This window comes from Balaenoptera physalus (genome assembly GCF_965194825.1).
Source record: "Balaenoptera physalus genome assembly, chromosome: 11".
Lineage (NCBI taxonomy): Eukaryota > Metazoa > Chordata > Mammalia > Artiodactyla > Balaenopteridae > Balaenoptera > Balaenoptera physalus.
In genome coordinates, this window is record NC_138896.1 from 7,388,267 (window position 1) to 7,410,439 (window position 22,173).

Below are 22,173 nucleotides of genomic sequence, written 5' to 3' on the forward strand. Positions count from 1 at the left end.
ACAGAGCAAAGATAACATTACTAAAATGTGTTTATTCATTCTAGATGGTAACCTGTCTCTCCTGAAATGCCCGTCAGCCTTGGCAAGAACGCCTCCATCTGCACCATTTCGTTTCCTGAACATTCTGGGATGTTCAGAATGTATGTCAAGCAACCAAGGAGGACTTAAAAGGTAAATAAATAAAATGGAGGCAAAATAATGAGAAATTTGAGTGCCGCAAATTACATAGTATATTTTTCTTGTATAGGCTTAACCAAATGTTAAAACTGAAAAGGATTCCATGAGTCTTTTAGTTTGTAAAATTATATTTCTACTCTTTAGAACCACTTTTCACATTTATAATAATATGGTATTTTTCCTGCTTACGTTAGAAAAGGCATTGAATGTTACAGACACTTATAAACTATAAAAATGACAATGTCATTGTCATTTCCTTTGAAGTAACATGCGGAAAATCACTATTGCTTTTTTTTCCACTATGAAGTAGTTTGTTCTCTTCTCTTCCACCTTATAATATTCGTTATATATTAACTTATATTTAATGTAGTATTTAAGCAATGATAGATGAGCTACTATGTTGGTTAAGTAAAAAACTAGAAGTTTAGCTTGTGTAAATGTCTTCAGTGATTTTTAAAAATCCATTTTCCCTCCAAAAAGTTTCCTATACTAACCACAGAGCAGAATATATGTTTCTGGCTTACAGAAAAATGTACACTGGCTAATGTGTGAAAGTATCTTATGAAATGCATCTTTTATGTATAGAGATTTTATTATAGATTTTACATTTTTACATTGTATCTCATATTCAAGAATCAGACTTCAGACTTCAGTGTCACTCACACATACAGTCATATTTGATTCACGCCCATTGCCAAATGCCAGGCAGTTTTAAAAAATTTAGAAAAGTAGCGTTAGCTGCCAATACACACTGGCAAGCTTTTCAGAATGTTTCCCTGGAAGACGCTTAATTCAGGCTAACATGCCTAATCCACCACTACTCTAAATGCTTTATTTTATTGTTACAATCAAGATGAAAACGTAAAATAATTTTCCCTGACTACCATCGGATACTACACATGAGCCATTTTAAAAAGTCCTTAAAGCATGGTTTCTTAACTGAATAAGCTAAATGTATGGAATGTTTATATTTAAAATTCAAAGGAAAACCTAGTTACCTGTAACTGATTAGGGACAGGTACATCACATACAATACATATTAAGAAATGTCCAGGAAAACACTGCCTCCTGATGCTAAAAAGGAAAATTAAATTATGTTATTTCTAATTCAATGTTTATTTGATAGACAATGTATTACTGTTTCCTTGGATTTCCTCTGTGATTAAATCTCTTATAACTATGCACTTAATTAGTTTTATTCCTGACTGGATAATTTCTCGTAGCTGAGTCATTTCATAATGTCTTTTCCACAGCTTTCCAATATCAATGGGATATAAAAAGTCAGCCCAAATATTTCTAAAGTAGCTTTATATACTTAAGCCACTAAATTGCCCTATGGTAACAATAAAAATAATATTTTATCATTTGCATGACCCTGGAAATGTGATCTTCCAATTGACCCCAAGAGTGTGTGTCCCCTGCAGCCCACCATGGCTCTTTGGTGCTACCCCTCTTAATCTCATCATGCCCTGAGGTGCCCTGCTGTCTCAGTTGCCTTGTACTAGAAACGTCAGCTGTAGCATCCTTCTGACACGATTGCAGGACCAGCCTACCTCATGTGGGCCGATTAGTGAGGAATAATAAGCGGTCCCATTAATCACCAGATTTCACAGGCTCCTACCTTCATCATGAGACCTCAGCCAAATGCAAAGTTCTCCTCCAAGTACTTCTGGAAGTCCTCAGTGAGTAACTTACCTAAGCTCACCTAAGAGAGCTTAACCAGGGTGACTTACCTAGGATGACGCCCCCTATTGTTTCAGGTGTGATGGTGGCATTACTGACATCAGTGTCACATCCTGCTAACTAAAGGTAGACTCCGTGAGTGACTGTCTCATCAGTTTCACATCAAAATCATGGCAGGGAAGTGGTGCTGGTCCAGCTGGGCTCTGTGACACACCCGCCAACACCCACACACACACACACACACACACACACACAATGCTTTTGCAAAGTGAGAAGGCAAATTCTTCATCTCTCTGTGTCTTGTTCTGTTTGGAGAGGAAAAAAGTGGTCCTACAGTAGGTGTGCTTGGGGCCCCAAGGTGTCACAGAGTTTACTAAGAGCATTCTCTCACTCTGCACAATTTTTTTCTTGTTTCTTTTTTTTTTTGTCCCCTCCAAGATGCACATGGGCTGTCAGGATCTCTGTGTCTGATGAGATTTCAGGTAGTAATCCCTTTAACAGACCCGTCCACATGGTGTAACCTCTTAGTAAATTCCTTTAATATCTTTTTGTGATCTAGATTCTTTTGTATTCACCACCACAACAAGGCCCTATAATGCTGGGGCAAGAAGCAACCAACCCAGTCCTCATATAAATTAATAGGTATAGATAAATAGTTTAAGAGAAGGGATTCAGCCAGCAGCACTCACCACAGCTGGGATCAGCCCCCGTCTCCATTTAAACGCTTTGACTTTTGCTAAGTGTCAGTTCACCATTACAATAGCAATAAAAAGTGAGAATAGGGGGAGGTAGAGAAGAGGGCGGAAGAGTAAGACGCGGAGATCACCTTCCTTCCCACAGATACATTAGAAATACATCTACACGTGGAACTGCTCCCACAGAACACCCACTGAACACTGGAAGAAAACATAAGACTTCCCAAAAGGCAAGAAACTCCCCACGTACCTGAGTAGGGCAAAAGAAAAAAGAAATAACAGAGACAAAGCATAGGGACGGGCCCTGCGCCAGTGGGAGGGAGCTGTGAAGGAGGAAAGGTGTCCACACACTAGGAAGCCCCTTCGCGGGCAAAGACTGCGGGTGGCAGAGGGGGGAAGCTTCGGGGCCGCGGAGGAGAGCGCAGCCACAGGGGTGCGGAGGGCAAAGCGCAGAGATTCCCGCACGGAGGCTCAGCGCCGACCAGCACTCACCAGCCCGAGAGGCTTGTCTGCTCACCCGCCGGGGCGGGCGGGGCTGGGAGCTGAGGCTCGGGCTTCGGCTGGATCGCAGGGAGAGGACTGGGGTTGGCGGCGTGAACACAGCCTGAAGGGGCTAGTGCGCCACAGCTAGCCGGGAGGGAGTCCGGGAAAAAGTCTGCAGCTGCTGAAAAGGCAAGAGACTTTTTCTTACCTCCTTGTTTCCTGGTGCGCGAGGAGAGGAGATTCAAAGCGCCGCCTAAACGAACTCCAGAGATGGGCGCGAGCCGTGGCTAACAGCGCGGACCCCAGAGACGGGCAGGAGACGCTAAGGCTGCTGCTGCCGCCACCAAGGAGCCTGTGTGCGAGCCCAGGTCACTCTCCACACCGCCCCTCCCGGGAGCCTGTGCCGCCCGCCACGGCCAGGCTCCCGTGATCCGGGGACAACATCCCCGGGAGAACGCACGGCGCGCCTCGGGCTGCTGCAACGTCACGACGCCTCTGACGCCGCAGGCTCGCCCCGCCTCCTCCGTACCGCTCCCTCCCCCCTCCTGAGTGAGCCAGAGCCCCCGAAGCAGCGGCTCCTTTAACCCCGTCCTGTCTGGGCGGGAACAGACGCCCTCAGGTGACCTACACGCAGAGGCGGGTCCAAATCCAAAGCTGAACCCCGGGAGCTGTGCAAACAAAGAAGAGAAAGGGAAATCTCTCCCAGCAGCCTCAGAAGCAGCGGATTAAAACTCCACAAACAACTTGATGTGCCTGCATCTGTTGAATACCTGAATAGACAACGAATCATCCCAAATTCAGGAGGTGAACTTTGGGAGCAGGATATATTAATTTTTCCCCTTTTCCTTTTTTTGTGAGTGTATATGTATATGCTTCTGGGTGAGATTTTGTCTGTATAGCTTTGCTTTATAACAGCTTTATTTTACTTCACTATATTATAGCCTCTTTCTTTCTTTCTTTCTTTCTTTCTTTCTTTCTTTCTATTTTTTCTCCCTTTTACTCTGAGCCGTGTGGATGAAAGGCTCTTGGTGCTCCAGCCAGGCATCAGGGCTGTGCCTCTGAGGTGGGAGAGCCAACTTCAGGACACTGGTCCACAAGAGACCTCCCAGCTCCACGTAATACCAAATGGCAAAAATCTCTCAGAGATCTCCATCTCAACATCAAGACCCAGCTTCACTCAACGACCAGCAAGCTACAGTGCTGGACACCTTATGCCAAACAACTAGCAAGACAGGAACACAGCCCCATCCATTAGCAGAGAGGCTGCCTAAAATCATAATAAGGCCACAGACACCCCAAAATACACCACCAGATGTGGACGTGCCCACCAGAAAGACAAGATCCAGCCTCATCCGCCAGAACACGGGCACTAGTTCCCTCCACCAGGAAGGCTACACAACCCACTGAACCAACCTTAGCCACTGGGGACAGATACCAAAAACAATGGGAACTACGAACCTGCAGCCTGTGAAAAGGAGACCCCAAACACAGTAAGATAAGCAAAATGAGACAACAGAAAAACACACAGCAGATGAAGGAGCAGGGTCAAAACACACCAGACCTAACAAATGAAGAGGAAATAGGTAGTCTACCTGAAAAAGAATTCAGAATAATGATAGTAAGGATGATCCAAAATCTTGGAAATAGAATAGACAAAATGCAAGAAACATTTAACAAGGACGTAGAAGAACTAAAGAGGAACCAAGCAACGATGAGAAACACAATTAATGAAATTAAAAATACTCTAGATGGGATCAATAGCAGAATAACTGAGGCAGAAGAAAGGATAAGTGACCTGGAAGATAAAATGGTGGAAATAACTACTGCAGAGCAGGATAAAGAAAAAGGAATGAAAAGAACTGAGGACAGTCTCAGAGACCTCTGGCACAACATTAAACGCACCAACATTCGAATTATAGGGGTCCCAGAAGAAGAAGAGAAAAAGAAAGGGACTGAGAAAATATTTGAAGAGATTATAGTTGAAAACTTCCCTAATATGGGAAAGGGAATAGTTAATCAAGTCCTGGAAGCACAGAGAGTCCCATACAGTAAAAATCCAAGGAGAAACACGCCAAGACACATATTAATCAAACTATCAAAAATTAAATACAAAGAAAACATATTAAAAGCAGCAAGGGAAAAACAACAAATAACACATAAGGGAATCCCCATAAGGTTAACAGCTGATCTTTCAGCAGAAACTCTGCAAGCCAGAAGGGAGTGGCAGGATATACTTAAAGTGATGAAGGAGAAAAACCTACAACCAAGGTTACTCTACCCAGCAAGGATCTCATTCAGATTTGATGGAGAAATTAAAACCTTTACAGACAAGCAAAAGCTGAGAGAGTTCAGCACCACCAAACCAGCTTTACAACAAATGCTAAAGGAACTTCTATAGGCAAGAAATACAAGAGAAGGAAAACACCTACAATAACAAACCCAAAATATTTAAGAAAATGGGAATAGGAACATACATTTCGATAACTACCTTAAATGTAAATGGATTAAATGCTCCCACCAAAAGACATAGACTGGCTGAATGGATATAAAAACAACACCCATATATATGCTGTCTACAAGAGACCCACTTCAGACCTAGAGACACATACAGACTGAAAGTGAGGGGATGGAAAAAGATATTCCATGCAAACGGAAATCAAAAGAAAGCTGGAGTAGCAATTCTCATATCAGACAAAATAGATTTTAAAATAAAGACTATTACAAGAGACAAAGAAGGACACTATATAATGATCAAGGGATCGATCCAAGAGGAAGGTATAACAATTGTAAATATTTATGCACCCAACATAGGATCACCTCAATACATAAGGCAAATACTAACAGCCATAAAAGGGGAAATCGACAGCAACACACTCATAGTAGGGGACTTTAACACCCCACTTTCACCAATGGACAGATCATCCAAAATGAAAATAAATAAGGAAACACAAGCTTTAAATGATACATTAAACAAGATGGACTTAATTGATATTTATAGGACATTCCACCCAAAAACAACAGAATACACATTTTTCTCAAGTGCTCATGGAACATTCTCCAGGTTAGATCATATCTTGGGTCACAAATCAAGCCTTGGTAAATTTAAGAAAATTGAAATCGTATCAAGTATCTTTTCCGACCACAACGCTATGAGGCTAGATATCATTTACAGGAAAAGATCTGTAAAAAATACAAACACATGGAGGCTACACAATACACTACTTAATAACGAAGTGATCACTGAAGAAATCAAAGGGGAAATCAAAAAATACCTAGAAACAAATGACAATGGAGACACGACGACCCAAAACCTATGGGACGCAGCAAAAGCAGTGCTAAGAGGGAAGTTTATAGCAATACAAGCCTACCTCAAGAAACAGGAAACATCTCAAGTAAACAACCTAACCTTGCACCTAAAGCAATTAGAGAAAGAAGAACAAAAAAACCCCAAAGCTAGCATAAGGAAAGAAATCATAAAGATCAGGTCAGAAATAAATGAAAAAGAAATGAAGGAAACAATAGCAAAAATCAATGAAACTAAAAGCTGGTTCTTTGAGAAGATAAACAAAATTGATAAACCATTAGCCAGACTCATCAAGAGAAAAAAGGAGAAGACTCAAATCAATAGAATTAGAAATGAAAAAGGAGAAGTAACCACTGACACTGCAGAAATATAAAAGATCATGAGAGATTACTACAAGCAACTCTATGCCAATAAAATGGACAACCTGGAAGAAATGGACAGATTCTTAGAAATGCACAACCTGCCGAGACTGAACCAGGAAGAAATAGAAAATATGAACAGACCAATCACACGCACTGAAATTGAAACTGTGATTAAAAACCTTCCAACAAACAAAAGCCCAGGACCAGATGGCTTCACAGGTGAATTCTATCAAACATTTAGAGAAGAGCTAACACCTATCCTTCTCAAACTCTTCCAAAATATTGCAGAGGGAGGAACACTCCCAAACTCATTCTACAAGGCCACCATCACCCTGATACCAAAACCAGACAAAGATGTCACAAAGAAAGAAAACTACAGGCCAATATCACTGATGAACATAGACGCAAAAATCCTCAACAAAATACTAGTAAACAGAATCCAACAGCACATTAAAAGGATCATACACCATGATCAAGTGGGGTTTATCCCAGGAATGCAAGGATTCTTCAATATACGCAAATCAATCAATGTGATACACCATATTAACAAATTGAAGGAGAAAAACCATATGATCATCTCAATAGATGCAGAGAAAGTTTTTGACAAAATTCAACACCCATTTATGATAAAAGCCCTGCAGAAAGTAGGCATAGAGGGAACTTTCCTCAACATAATAAAGGCCATATATGACAAACCCACAGCCAACATTGTCCTCAATGGTGAAAAACTGAAACCATTTCCTCTAAGATCAGGAACAAAACAAGGTTGCCCACTCTCACCACTATTATTCAACATAGTTTTGGAAGTGTTAGCCACAGCAATCAGAGAAGACAAAGAAATAAAAGGAATCCAAATCGGAAAAGAAGAAGTAAAGCTGTCACTGTTTGCAGATGACATGATACTATACATAGAGAATCCTAAAGATGCTACCAGAAAACTCCTAGAGCTAATCAATGAATTTGGTAAGGTAGCAGGATACAAAATTAATGCACAGAAATCTCTTGCATTTCTATACACTAATGACGAAAAATCTGAAAATGAAATTAAGAAAACACTCCCATTTACCATTGCAACAAAAAGAATAAAATATCTAGGAATAAACCTACCTAAGGAGACAAAAGACCTGTATGCAGAAAATTATAAGACACTGATGAAAGAAATTAAAGATGAGACAAATAGATGGAGAGATATACCATGTTCTTGGATTGGAAGAATCAACATTGTGAAAATGACTCTACTACCCAAAGCAATCTACAGATTCAATGCAATCCCTATCAGACTACCACTGGCATTTTTCACAGAACTAGAACAAAAAATTTCAAATTTGTATGGAAACACAAAAGACCCCGAGTAGCCAAAGCAATCTTGAGAACGAAAAATGGAGCTGGGGGAATCAGGCTCCCTGACTTCAGACTATATTACAAAGCTATAGTAATCAAGACAGTTTGGTACTGGCACAAAAACAGAAATATAGATCAATGGAACAGGATAGAAAGCCCAGAGATAAACCCACGCACATATGGTCACCTTATCTTTGATAAAGGAGGCAAGCATATACAGTGGAGAAAAGACAGCCTCTTCAATAAGTGGTGCTGGGAAAATTGGACAGATACATGTAAAAGTATGAAGTTAGAACACTCCCTGACACCATGCACAAAAATAAACTCAAAATGGATTAAAGACCTAAGTGTAAGGCCAGACACTATCAAACTCTTAGAGGAAAACATAGGCAGAACACTCTATGACATACATCACAGCAAGATTCTTTTTGACCCAGCTCCTAGAGAAATGGAAATAAGAACACAAATAAACAAATGGGACCTAATGAAACTTAAAAGCTTTTGCACAGCAAAGGAAACCATAAACAAGACCAAAAGACAACCCTCAGAATGGGAGAAAATATTTGCAAATGAAGCAAATGACAAAGGATTAATCTCTAAGATTTACAAGCAGCTCATGCAGCTCAATAACAAAAAAACAAACAACCCAATCCAAAAATGGGCAGAAGACCTAAATAGACATTTCTCCAAAGAAGATATACAGATTGCCAACAGACACATGAAGGAATGCTCAACATCATTAATCATTAGAGAAATGCAAATCAAAACTACAATGAGATATCATCTCACACCGGTCAGAATGGCCATCATCAAAAAATCTAGAAACAGTAAATGCTGGAGAGGGTGTGGAGGAAAGTGAACACTCTTGCACTGTTGGTGGGAATGTCAATTGATACAGCCACTATGGAGAACAGTATGGAGGTTCCTTAAAAAACTACAAAAAAAAAACACAAAAAACTACAAATAGAACTACCATACGACCCAGCAATCCCACTACTGGGCATATACCCTGAGAAAACCATAGTTCAAAAAGAGTCATGTACCAAAATGTTCATTGCAGTTCTATTTACAATAGCCAGGACATGGAAGCAACCTAAATGTCCATCGACAGATGAATGGATAAAGAAGATGTGGCACATATATACAATGGAATATTACTCAGCCATAAAAAGAAATGAAATGGAGGTATTTGTAATGAGGTGGATGGAGTTAGAGTCTGTCATACAGAGTGAAGTAAGTCAGAAAGAGAAAAACAAATACAGTATGCTAACACATATATATGGAATCTAAGGAAAAAAAAAAAAAAAGGCCATGAAGAACCTAGTGGCAAGATGGGAATAAAGACACAGACCTACTAGAGAATGGACTTGAGGATATGGGGAGGGGGAGGGGTGAGATGTGACAGGGTGAGAGAGTGGCATGGACATATATACACTACCAAATGTAAAATAGATAGCTAGTGGGAAGCAGCCGCATAGCACAGGGAGATCAGCTTGGTGCTTTGTGACCACCTAGAGGGGTGGGATGGGGAGGGTGAGAGGGAGGGAGATGCAAGAGGGAAGAGATATGGGAACATATGTATATGTATAACTGATTCACTTTGTTATAAAGCAGAAACTGGCACACCATTGTAAGGCAATTATACTTCAATAAAGATGTTTAAAAAAAAAAAAGTGAGAATAGTCTCAACAAGTATATAAAATGACTCATGAGAAAAGGAAAACATTTACTACCAAGCACTTGGACACATCTCATTAATCTCCACCACAACCAGAAAAGGTTCAAATTTTTCAGCCCTATTTTACATAAAGGTTCAAGTTCACATAACTATCCAAACCAAGGATAAGCCACGAGCTCTAATACCAGATCTGAAGCTTTTTCCCACGTATAATGCTGACTTGGGTGTTCAGAGAACTTCCTGACACGGTGAGGTTGAGAACATGATGAGCATTGGCCTGAGAAGGGGCCATAGAATATTTTCTCTCTCTAGTGCCCCGCCGTTTAATGAGCACCTACTTTGTGCTGGGTTCTTGACCGCCGGCTCATCTCATCCTGCTAACAATGCCCTGAAGCAGATCTCACTTCCACCCATTTACAGATGCGGAAACCGAGCTCAAGGAGCACAGCAGGTGAGCTTTCCGCTGCTCAGCTTACCTTTTACAGGATGAGGATATAAAATCCACCAGCTACATATCCTAAAGGAATCCATGTGCCTGTTCTTTAAAGCATGATGGTAAATTGAAATACATACAATGGCACCACATGGTACCAAAAAAAAATTAAATAAATAAATAAATAAATAAATAAATGGAAATGTGGAACTGTTAATGGAGCAGAACATACATCTGAAAATAATCGTTTAAAAAGGGTTATATGCAAAGACAGAGCCACGCATTTGTTTTCACCTCAGTGTCTTTTGAGAGACCTGTCTTGATAAAGATACAAAACATTGTTAAAATAGCCATGAAGTGGTGTAATCTTGCTCATGGGATCCCCACCCTTGGAGCAGCATTTGTTGCCTACTTCTGCAGTAACAAATTATCACAAGCTCTGTGGCTTCAAACAACAGAAATTTTTGGTTGCACAGTTCTGGTGTGAGAGGTCTGCTGTCCGGGTTGGTTGCTTTGTGAGGCTCTAGGGAACGATCCACTCTGTGCCTCTCTTCTATCTTCTGTGACTGTGGCAGTCCTCGGTGTTCCTTTTCCTACAGATGCATCACTCCATCTCTGCCTCTGTCTTCACATGGCTTTCACACTACGTGTGTCTGTGACTCAGATGCTCAAATCTCTCTCTCCTTTCTCTACTAAAGACACTGGTCATTGGATTTAGGGTCCAATCATCTAAAGTCAGGATGATTTCATCTGGAGATCTTTAGTTAAATTACATCTGCAGAGATCCTACTTCCAAATAAGTTCATGGTCACAGCTACCAGGGATTAGGCAGTTTGGGAGGACACAATTCAACCCACTACAGGAGTAGTGCTATGTTAGGAAAGACTGTACTTGTTAATTAGGGTCATTTACTTAAGAAAGCTCAAAATAGATTTAACCTTAATGTGTCCAAGATATTCAGATATAAGAAGCACAAATGAAAAAAATAAACTCTGTTATGGAATTTTCACACTCCAAATTAGAGAATACCCCCCAAAACAAAACAATTTCCCCACAATTCTGAAGTGGAAAATATTTCCACTTGTGACCTGATATTATAAAAGACATCACTGAGAACAGTCTTCTTCACTTGATAATATACTTTTTTCCTTTTTATCCTAAATCAGCTTACCTTTCACAAAAAACTACACACACACACAAACACATACACACACACAAACACACACAGACCTAGACTTGTGGGATTCGTGTATATTTATTTAAGATGGATAAGGTGACTACATAGAAAAAACATTTTTCCCCTCTTTGGTAAACCAGAGCATATATTACGTTGCACATAAATAGAAACTACAGGTGCAGGAAACAAAAAGGATATCTCTGAAGCCAACACAATCCACAGGCTAAAGATTCCCTTGTGTGGAACTAGTTACAACACTACACAAACTAAGTACCTTAATGGTGACTTCATAAATATGAGATTATTCACATATTTATACGGTGTTTATGCAAATGGGTCCAAGTTGTTTCTTAATTTTATCCAAGTAAGTTTATGCTGGTTTCAGGTTTTACTATAGATACTTCATCATATGCTAGAAATTATCACTCTAACATGAAATTTAGAAAGGTGAAGTGAAACTAAATTGTGCAAGGGCTAGGACTGATATTGATAAGACAGTGTAAGCTCTGCATGGTAAAATGTATATGAAAAACAAGGGGAAAGTCTCAGAAAGTGGATCAAGTCAGGAAGGGGTGTGTTGCTAAGTAAAATCAGGAGACGATGTGCAGGACCGACATTTCAACTTGTTATTTTAAAAAGTGAGATTATTTTACATTTCTTGATATAGATTTTAGTGCTGACCTGTTCCAGTGAAGAACTTCCAGGTAGAATTATGTCTCTCTGGGCGTATCTTTCAATCTCCTCACTGTAAGCAGAGGTGTCTTCACCGTCCTCTTTGTAGAGTCCAAGAATCTTACCAGAACTCGCCAGCTCTCCAGAACCGAAAGTTTCCTCCACGATGCTCTCATCTGTTTACCCCAAGAAGATCACATGAACTCCACTTGCTCTTTGTCTCTTTAACATAACGTGTGTCACTAAACACATGGTAATTTAACCACCTTTTTTCTTACATGGGATCAAGTTTCATCATCAACAATTTAGCAAACTATTTTATGTTTAATGTGCTGGGAAATCAGTAAAGCCCAGGTTTTAAGATTAAAAACTAACCACCTCACCCACAAACTTTGTCCATCCTGCCATATTCCCAAAGTGAGCAATGTACAGCTGTGCTTTAATGCCTTTTTCCCCCTTACTAAATACATCTTGAAGTGTAGATACTGTGCTTTTCCGTGCATTGACATTACATGTTGTTTACTTCAACATCTTACCATGTACTTGCTGTTTTGCTGAAACCAGCTTGGGAGATGAATGGTTTTAGGAGAAGCCAGAGCTCCTGGGTTCATTTCCTGAGTTAGGATCCCCAAGAACAGTTCCTGAGCTCTGTACACACAGAGGGACTTTACTTGGCCTGCCTTGTTTATTTGCATAGAAATGCCAGCACTTATATAAATGGTAGTGTACTTCACTTCTCTCTCTATCAACTGAAATCAGTATCATCTACAAAATGTATCTACCCATCTAGCTAGATGCATGCTGTAAATATAAAATAATCCTCTCTCTTCCGGTCTCTAAAAAAAAATACTGGCAGGTAAAATATGGAATTTTCCATGCCTTCAATGTTAGGATTTTAACAAGAACCTTGACACTTTTAACCAATGGAAGATAACCTCTTTTTTGGAGGGAAATGCAGGGTGCAGTATACAGAGAACTGCTGGTCTTCCTTCTTTGCTCACTGTACACTGTATTGCCTTGTATATGTCTTTAAACTTCCTAAGTCTCAGTTATATCCTCCTGTATGAAATACATGGTGAAGTGCCTGACTATTCTATAAATGCCATAAAACTTTTGTGAGCTCATAAATGATACTGGAAGACCTATTAGATGCTACCTGTAAGTGCTACCTGTGCAAACTGGTGGTTTCAAGGGCTCCAAGCTGCAAAGAGTTGTCATATGGAAGGGACAGGTTAGGTATACAAGTGCTTTATTCAATGTCTAGCACACACAAAAAAGGTATTCAATGTATATTTGCTGACTCAGAGATTATACTAAAAATATAGAGGCCTGACTTATTTAAAATGACCATTTGTGATGCTTAATTTTATATATCAGCTTGGCTGGCAATGGTGTCCAGTTATTTGGTTAAAAACTATCTAGATGTTGCCATGAAGGTCATATTGTGATTATCATTTAAATCAGCAGACTTTAAGAAAAGCAGATTACTCTTCATAATGTGGGTGGGCCTCATCCAATCAGTTGAAAGCCTTAAGAGCAAAGACTGTTTCCCCAAATAGAAGGAATTTGGTCTCAAGACTGCAACAGAGAAAATCCGGTCTGAGTTCTGGGCCTACTGGCCTGCCCTGTGGATTTCAGTCTCAAGAATGCAGCATTAACGCTTACCTGAGTTTCCATCCTGCTGCCCTGCAAAATTCAACTCCTTCCTGAACTTCATATTATTCTTCCCTGAATCAACCTGCCAGTCTGCCCTAAGGACTTCAGAGTTGCCAGCTCCCACAAAGATGAGAACCAAATTTTAAAATAAATCTCTCTCTCTTTCTATTGATTTTATTGGATTCTGCTTCTCTGGAGAATCCTGACTAATACATCATCTGATTTAGGATCCCTCAAAATGAGAGCTCAAGCTGGCTTGAAAAACAAATTTGCTTGGTTCATAATGACAAAAAGAAATAAAAAGTTGGCTACACAAACTAATAGCAAAAAACTAAAGGGGTGGTGAATCTAGGTGGAAATAAAATTTTAAGGGGGTATTATTCTGTAAATGGGGATCAAAATGAGACCTAACCTTTAGGGCTGTTATGATGTTTAAATAAGTTAATATTTACCTTATTTAGAACAGTGCTTAGGACTGTGCCAGGTACCCAGTAGGCACTCAAGAAATGCTTAATTAATATTTTTATCATCAGCATCAATCGTCAGTATCTTCATCATTCTATGTATGTGCTTATCATCTCTGCTGATGTAATAATTAATAATTTAATCCCCATAACTACTCCATTGTGGCAGGTATTATATGTCCATTTGGCAGAAATAGCAAGGAAAAGTTAAGAAATTGGCCCAAGGTCACATAGCAAATGGTGACCTAAGCATAAATTCAATAGAAATAATAACAGTAACTATTAGAAGACAAATATAGTCAGTGCCTTCTCCTCATAAGTACCATAAGGAGTTATTTTAATAAGTGAGAAAAAATGATTGAGAAAAACTAAACACACACTGAGGAAAAACACTTAATAGAATTATTCCTCATGAATTTGAATTGACGTATATACAGCAACTTGCACTTAATGTTTTGGTAAAAACTCCAGTGTGTTTCTGGCATGAATTTATAAGTATTAAACTAAGAATTTGAAATTTAGGTTTTAAAGGATTACCTTTAAGTTCCTAGATTAATACACGTAAGAATTTCTTACCTAAGGAGCCTAACATTCACAAGTATGAATTCCCATGCTAAGACTGAAAACACTATACTATTTGTCTTTTTTCACCTCAAAGAATTTGTTTACAACCTAAGAAACAGTCTTCAAAAAGAATGGCATATAGCCTCATAAACTAGTGAATCCAAATATACCAGATGACATGGTAGGATCCTGCAATAGTAAGTCTGTTAAATCATCTTTGCTGTTTAGGATTATAAATTCTATGTAATTATAGGAAATTGGGCCATAATTAATTCCTCCCCCCAACTTTAGCTGTATTAAATATTTGCAGCCATCAAAACTTTACATAGGTCATCAATTCATGGTTATAGTTAGAAAAACCAGGCTAGCATTTGCATGAAACCATCTCAATTAATTTATGACTAATGTTAATATAAAAGACTGGAAATAATTGGTCTCTTACCTTGGGGTCCTCCTTGCCCACTCTCATGAAACAGCTCTGTTAATCGATCACAGAGAATTCTATTATCAACTTGTAGGGGTGCTAAAAGAACATATTTATGATAACTTTCTCATCAGTTAATTTATAGTATGCAATGTAATTACAAAGAAATTATTAATCATCATGGTTATTTAGTTATTTTATAGGTCATAGACTCAAATTCTGTTCAACATGCTGTCTTGCTCTAAAAAAAACAAACAAAAAATCCCTTTTGTAAATCAATGATAATTGGAACAATGATTTTAAAATGCATATTGCAGGGCACTTGCAATGTGATACTTCTCCAATAAAAAGGATCTCATATTCAATGGATCATGACATCTATTACACAAGAATCATTTCAGAATAAGCCATTATAGTTTCTCAAATCATAGAGTATATAAGCATCTGATCAAAATGAATGACTGTTTTGCACTAGCTACTCTCTCTATATCATATTTTTTACTACAGAAACAACAAATTTAGGTGTTCTTAGATTCTTTTATATATGCCACTGCAGTATAATAACGCATGTAAGAACTACTGTACTCTTTTACAAGGATAAAGCAACAAGGTCATGTCACTACCAAAAAAAATAATAATAATCATAAGAACATGGTTCTAGAAGAGGGTTTAAAGGGTCATTATGTGGATGTCCTACCATTGGATAGAGCCGAACATAAATTATGCCAAGTTGGATGACCACCCCAGTCATACAATTAGAACATAGATATGTACACACATACATCAAACATGTTCTCATCCCATACATACATACATACATCAGACATGTTCCTCCCATGGGGAGGCCGATACAATGTCTGGAGCCCCATGGTGAAATATGATCTTCTGGGTTGCAAATGACCCTAAGTAATATTTGTCACTGTCACTATCTCAATAACCTCTGTAAACCCTAGAGTACTTTGTAAACTACCAAATATGCATGGTGGTAGGCCCACAAGGAGCAATTTTAAATTGTTATTTTACAACCACACCTAGAATCGACATTAGAGAAGAGGAAATCATCCTATCACTGCACCTCTGTGGTTCAGAACTTAGATGGTGGTTCCATGTCTTCAATGAAAGAATTCAATAGTCTCTGGGTATGGAAATCTCACATGCTAGATGGATTTTATTGAAGGATGCTCATTTTAAACTTGAAGAGCTGAGATGGCATTTGTAAAGTAATAATGCTCCTCATATGCATAACACAGGCCTTAGAATGGCAGCAAACTGCTTAGAGCAGCATCAAATGAAAGCCAAGTCCTGCTTCTCTATCTGACCAGCTTGCTGTCCTTGATCAAAAATTACCTTCGCTGCCCGTCATGTTGTTAGCGGTTAAAACTTACCATTTAAATTGTAAGCTGCAAAATCTAAATGGAACTGCATGTGTGATCTTTGTCACCTCATTTTCATGAACGGAAAAGAATATTCTGACACAAAAATTACGTACTTAATTCTAGTTCACCCTCTCCGCTGACCTCCATCCCATACTGCCTTGGGTTTATTTCCTCATCCGTCAGTGGGTCAAAGTAATTTCTGCTGTATTCATTTCCTGTGGAAAGTACATGAAGTAAGGGTCAGTGATTATTATAAGCACATGAACCAAAATGTTAATTCTGAAATCGACACCAGCACAGAAGGGCCATTTTAGCTACTTTATAAGCTTAATTTTTTTACAAGTCTTCCAGGCTTCCCTTTTTTGTAATTATCATCTTGCAAAAGGTCAGAAAAGGTAATTCAAGAAACAAGTTCATGCTATCTGTCTGTTGCTAAAAAAATTAATGGGAAAATTTTCAAATGTAGACTTTAGAATAATAATTTGAAATTTTAATCAAATTGTTTCTAGGATATACTCAAGAAATGGACACCATTGGATTATAATGATGTTCAGAGTTCACTGATGATTCTATTTACCCACTTGTATATAATTCACAAAGTATATCATGTCGTTGTGTCCAGAATTCCAGTCAACTTAATAACATCTTAATTATGAGAAACTATAGCAAAATTTCCGCATTGCTAGTTGAGTAAAAAGAAAGGAAAAAGAGAGAGGGAGGAGGGAGGGATGAAGGAAGAAAAGAAAGAAGAAAGGGAGGGAGGAAGGAAGGAAAGGAAGGAGGGAGGGAAGGAAGGAAGGGAGGAAGGAAAGTGTATGGGGCCTGTTCACAGGTCTCTTTTGTTATGTCAACTTAAGTAACACGAAGGAAAGGTACAAATGGTTTAGCCAGAAATTTTATCCAAGACATCAACAATCTCAACAACACAAACCCAAAATTCTCACTTCACATTTCCCCCTTACTTTTGTCCTTATGTCGGTAACAAAACTGTAGCATCAAATATGACTTTGTAATAGAGAAAAAGATCTGTTATCAATTTTCCAAATCTAGTTTCATACTTCCTGCAGACTGAAATGTATAGCAGTCTGTTGCTAGTAATTTGCATTCAGTAAAAATGTAATCTACTCTGACGATAACTCAAGTTGCCTCAAACATTACAAAAGAAATAAAGCTTCGTCAACTGAAAACAACAATAATTTTGAAAGTATTGCCCACAGGGAAGGGTTAATATTGTACATACCAAGTATACTGTGATATTCCATAATGTATTTGTTTTAGGATCAAAAATAATCCCAACAGCAGCTCCAAGACTAAATGGAATTTTGATACGAACCAAGGCTTAAAATTTATATTTCTGGACCGGCACATTTTTGCTGTCAGTCTCTGTTCTATCAATGTAGTAAGAACTGAAAATCTGCTTTACCTCTATTCTCAGTAAAGAAAAAATAAATGAGTTTCATTTTTGTTACTTTATCTGTCAACAACTACTAGGCTGATATGAATCTTGGCAGTACGTAATCAAAGTCTTCTGTACTGCAATAACACAGTAATTCTACCCCATTCACAGTAATTGTTGTTTTTTTTCCCCTTTAACGCAAAGCACTGTGATACTCTTAAGTATACCCTTTCATATGCTGGCAAAATAATTCACCTTTATTAAAGCAAAAATAGTGGTGTATTCCTTATTATATTGCCATGGCAGCACCAGTCAACTATTGGTACCCATATCCTGGAAACTCCTCCAATCCAATACAAAACTCCAATTCTCTGTCTACTGAAATGACTTATTAATAAATAATGGCAAGTGAATCAAGTCCTTGGAGAATAAACAAAGTTAAGTCATTTTTAACCACAGGTCTGGAGAAGCTGATCTGGCTTGTAGGTTCTCAGACCATTTCCATCCCTGTTGTCAGTTGAGAAATGAGGGTCTTGCCCAGCCGAGTGAGAAGGAGGCCTGCACACCGGGAGCCTTCCAGGCGCTACCTCCCCTAAGGGCTTGAGGCTTGCCCACTCAGCTGGAAGATGGGCCCCTTCAAGGTCTCCATACGGTTTCAAAATCTATGCAAAGTGTTCCTTCTACATTCAGTGTGGGTTGAGACACACATGTAAGTTATAAACGCCGCTCCTGGAGTGATTTATTTTCTACTTTGCATTCTGGGATATGGCAAATAGCATTTTACGAGTAAAGGATTATAAGGAATCTTGAGCAAAGAGGCAATCCACTGATTCTCTTTAAAAATCCTCAAATTCTATAACATTATGTATTTAGAGGATTCATATATTTTTACAATGTATTTTTATTTTATACTACATTTTACAGTTCCTTGTGTATCATTTTACATATGTAATATTATACTTGCTGTCGTCTGTCTCTTACTCTAAAATACAAGCTCCATGAGGGTAAAAACATAATCTCTGTGCCTAGAATTGTGCCTGGCACACAGAGGTACTAATAATATTATCTGAATTCATTCGTTAGATTAACCGTTTTTGGAAACTTTTTGTAATACCCAAATCCTTCCATTGTCTAGATGTTGTTTCTTTATTAAAATGAGCCAAAACTTATCACCTTTTTATCACACTTTATTCCTCTCGTCCTTTCTGTTCCCCATCCCCTCTCTCTTTTCCTTCAAGACCCCCTTCCCTTTGTTGTTTAATTGAGTCCTTCTAGGAACCAAACACTATGTCTGGATTTTAAGAACAAACAGAAAACAGTGGCTCTGCCTTCAGAGCTAACGTTCAATCCAGTGTGATTTAATATCATGTAAGGGACAGAGTTCTGTTGAGTGTGTGGTAGGAGCACCTAGCCTATACTGGGGACTTCAAAGACTTCCTGGAGAAATTATCACCTGAAGTAAGTTTAAAATGTGATTAGGAATTAGCCATATCAAAAATAAAGGGGAAAGGAATTTTTATTGGAAGGAGAAGCATAGGCAAAGGAAAAAAGACACAAAAGCATAAAGACATGGGAAGCATGTTTTGTTAGTGGATACTCCCCAATTATTCTCTGCCTCCCAAAGTTACAATATAATAAAGTAAGTAATGGAATCCAAACTTCCTCAGTGGTCCCAGAGTTGAGTTTTTAACTGATGTTTTTGCTCAAATTATTATTAAGTCGTACAGGGTCACTTTATGCTGATAAGATGTTTCAGATCCATTCAATTATTTATGGTGTATTTACTGAGTGCTTATTGTGTGAATATATCAGCAAAACAAACATTCAAAAATCCTTCCCCTCACAGAGCTTACATTCTGTGAGTGGAAGAATAAAAGCAAACAAATATGTATGTTTTACAGTTTATGAGATGGTACTACATGACGCGGGGGAAAAATAGAGCCAGATAAAGATGATTTGGCATCCCAGGGAGGGGTGGGGCTGCATCTCTTGCATATACCTTTGTTTCAAACTAGGAATGACATGCAGGATTAATCACTATGTTCTCAGCACTACTGAGATAGTGAAGTGGTAATGTAATATTTATAATTTATTATTTATAGCATTACTATTTTGCCAATTTCTTGCTATAACATAAATCAGCTTATGAATCAAATAAGAACCTACTATTATTAAATATTAAAATAACTCTTCCTTTCTATTGTTGTATCTTGCCTTGATAGGCCAATAACCTAAATATAGTAGGCAGAGTTTAAGATGGGAAAGCACGTGGAACCTATGAGCAGTTTGGAAACTACAGACTTCATCTTAACAATAGTTCCTTTGCTCGTGTTTCATTGGATAGGTCAAGATTTAATAAAGTGAGATGGTTTTAGGAGAGGATATATATTACCAGAAGGTAGGTTAGTAACAGGATAAATTCCTAAAAGTGCCCTAATCATTCAGAATATGCTTTTGGATATATCTAAAATCATCTCACAGGAAAATTAACAGACCCACTGAGAAACTCAAAGTAGGGCATTTAGCAATATACATACAACAGGTTTTAATATGGCTGACATTTAACTGCTTGTTACATTCAGATGAATAATCTGACAATTGCCTATATACATATATCTATGGTTCTACACTGAAGCAATTGGGCATGATACATAAATTAATAAATCAGTAAATTGGTCTTTATACTCTCAATACTCTACTTTTGTTTCTAACTTCCAAGAATTAGCTGTTCAACGTTTAGAATCAGCCTCAGTTAGTGCATTTCTTGGGCTATTTTTACTGATTGGGGGAGGAAGGCGCATGTACTTGCCTCTGCCCTTCCACAGATATCAGGTTTTCCTACCCTTTAACTCAGAGCAGCATGGAATGTAATCAGGGCTTTTACTTAAATTACACCGTACGTGAACTTTGGTCAGGAAATCCTCCAGGGTGCACCCATGCAGTTCCTTGGGGGCTATAATAGTGAGAATGAAATTGCCCACCAGAGGAAGGTTAGTGTGAATCATGGGAAGCGTCTTGACTCAACGAGGCAACCACTTCCTTTCAAATCAGCCCCATTAGCTCCAGAGAGAGAAGCTCTGAATGTCTCTATCCATTTTTGGATTGGTTTATTGGTTCCATTCTTGTCCTCTTCCTGTGACTCCACCTGCTTCAACTCAGCTTTTTATCACCAATCATCAGGTTTTTTATAATATTCTGTAAGTTAAATAAACACAAGGCCTGCATGTAAACTAAATAACTAAACAAGTTACATTCTATGATTTACAGCCGTGCACCAAAATTTTACAAACTAGGATATTCTGAACATTATTCCTTTTAAAGGCATGAAGCCTAGAGATCTATAATTAAATTTGATTCCCATGAACTTTATAAATAAATTTGGGAAAACTTTCTACTTTCCCCACTTTGAAAATCTAATACCAAGGTCTCAGGTTTAAATGTTCAGGCAGTTTATATATGTGTATGAAACAGAAATGTGGAAATCAAGAGGTTGCAATAAACGGCAAGTTAGTGGGAACTATGTCAAACTCAAACATGCTCCATCTTACTAAATCCACTCAAATACTATTTTTATAAGATTGATTTACAAACATTTTTGAAATTAATGGCAACAAAAGATACAAGGCTACTTTTTAATATGACAATTACCTTAAACCAAAGAATGATTACCTTAAACCAAAATTTCATTATACTAAGTATCAAAACAAAACTATAACAAAACCCAAACAAACCAAAAAAAAAAAACCTAAGGATAAAAACTCAAACTATGACTTAGATGTCCACTATCAATATTATTATCCAATATTCTCTTAGAAATCTTAGTCAAAGTAATTAGAACAGAAATAAGGGGGAACATGAGCTAAAAAAGTATTGAAAATAATTATATTTTGTGTAAATATTATTTGAAGGAAATGTTTTCATACCATGAATGCATGAGAGGTTTGATTGAAAAACCTTTAGAACAAAGACAATAATTTGCAAAGTATTTGAATAATACCCTGAAAACAACAAGATAATCTTTAAGAATCATTGATTTTTTAAAATACCAACAATAGCCACTTAGGAGATATAATGATTAAATAGAAAACCAACACCCATCATAAAGCTCCAGATAACTCTCAAAATTAATTTATTTCTATTAGATTTTCATAGGAATCCCTAGGTAGTCATCAAGAGTATTCATCTTACCCAGAAACTCAAACTGAAAGGCATGAGGTTTTAACCACAGAGTTAAAAACAGCAAATGAATACCATTTCCGTTTTCTTCTTTATAGAAAGGCTAACCTGT

At 38.1% G+C, this 22,173-nt stretch overlaps 1 protein-coding gene across 1 annotated transcript in view; it reads right to left on the reverse strand.

Annotated features, from left to right (window-relative positions):
• Nucleotides 1-22,173, reverse strand: part of LOC309638155 (uncharacterized protein) — a 343,672-nt gene that overhangs the window by 240,398 nt on the left and 81,101 nt on the right. Inside the window, exons 5-7 of the mRNA XM_082413765.1 lie at nt 16,603-16,704; nt 15,132-15,167; nt 12,015-12,181 (exon numbers count right to left, since the gene is read on the reverse strand). Coding sequence (XP_082269891.1) covers nt 12,015-12,181; nt 15,132-15,167; nt 16,603-16,704 — 305 coding nt within the window. The remainder of the gene's footprint in view (nt 1-12,014; nt 12,182-15,131; nt 15,168-16,602; nt 16,705-22,173) is intronic.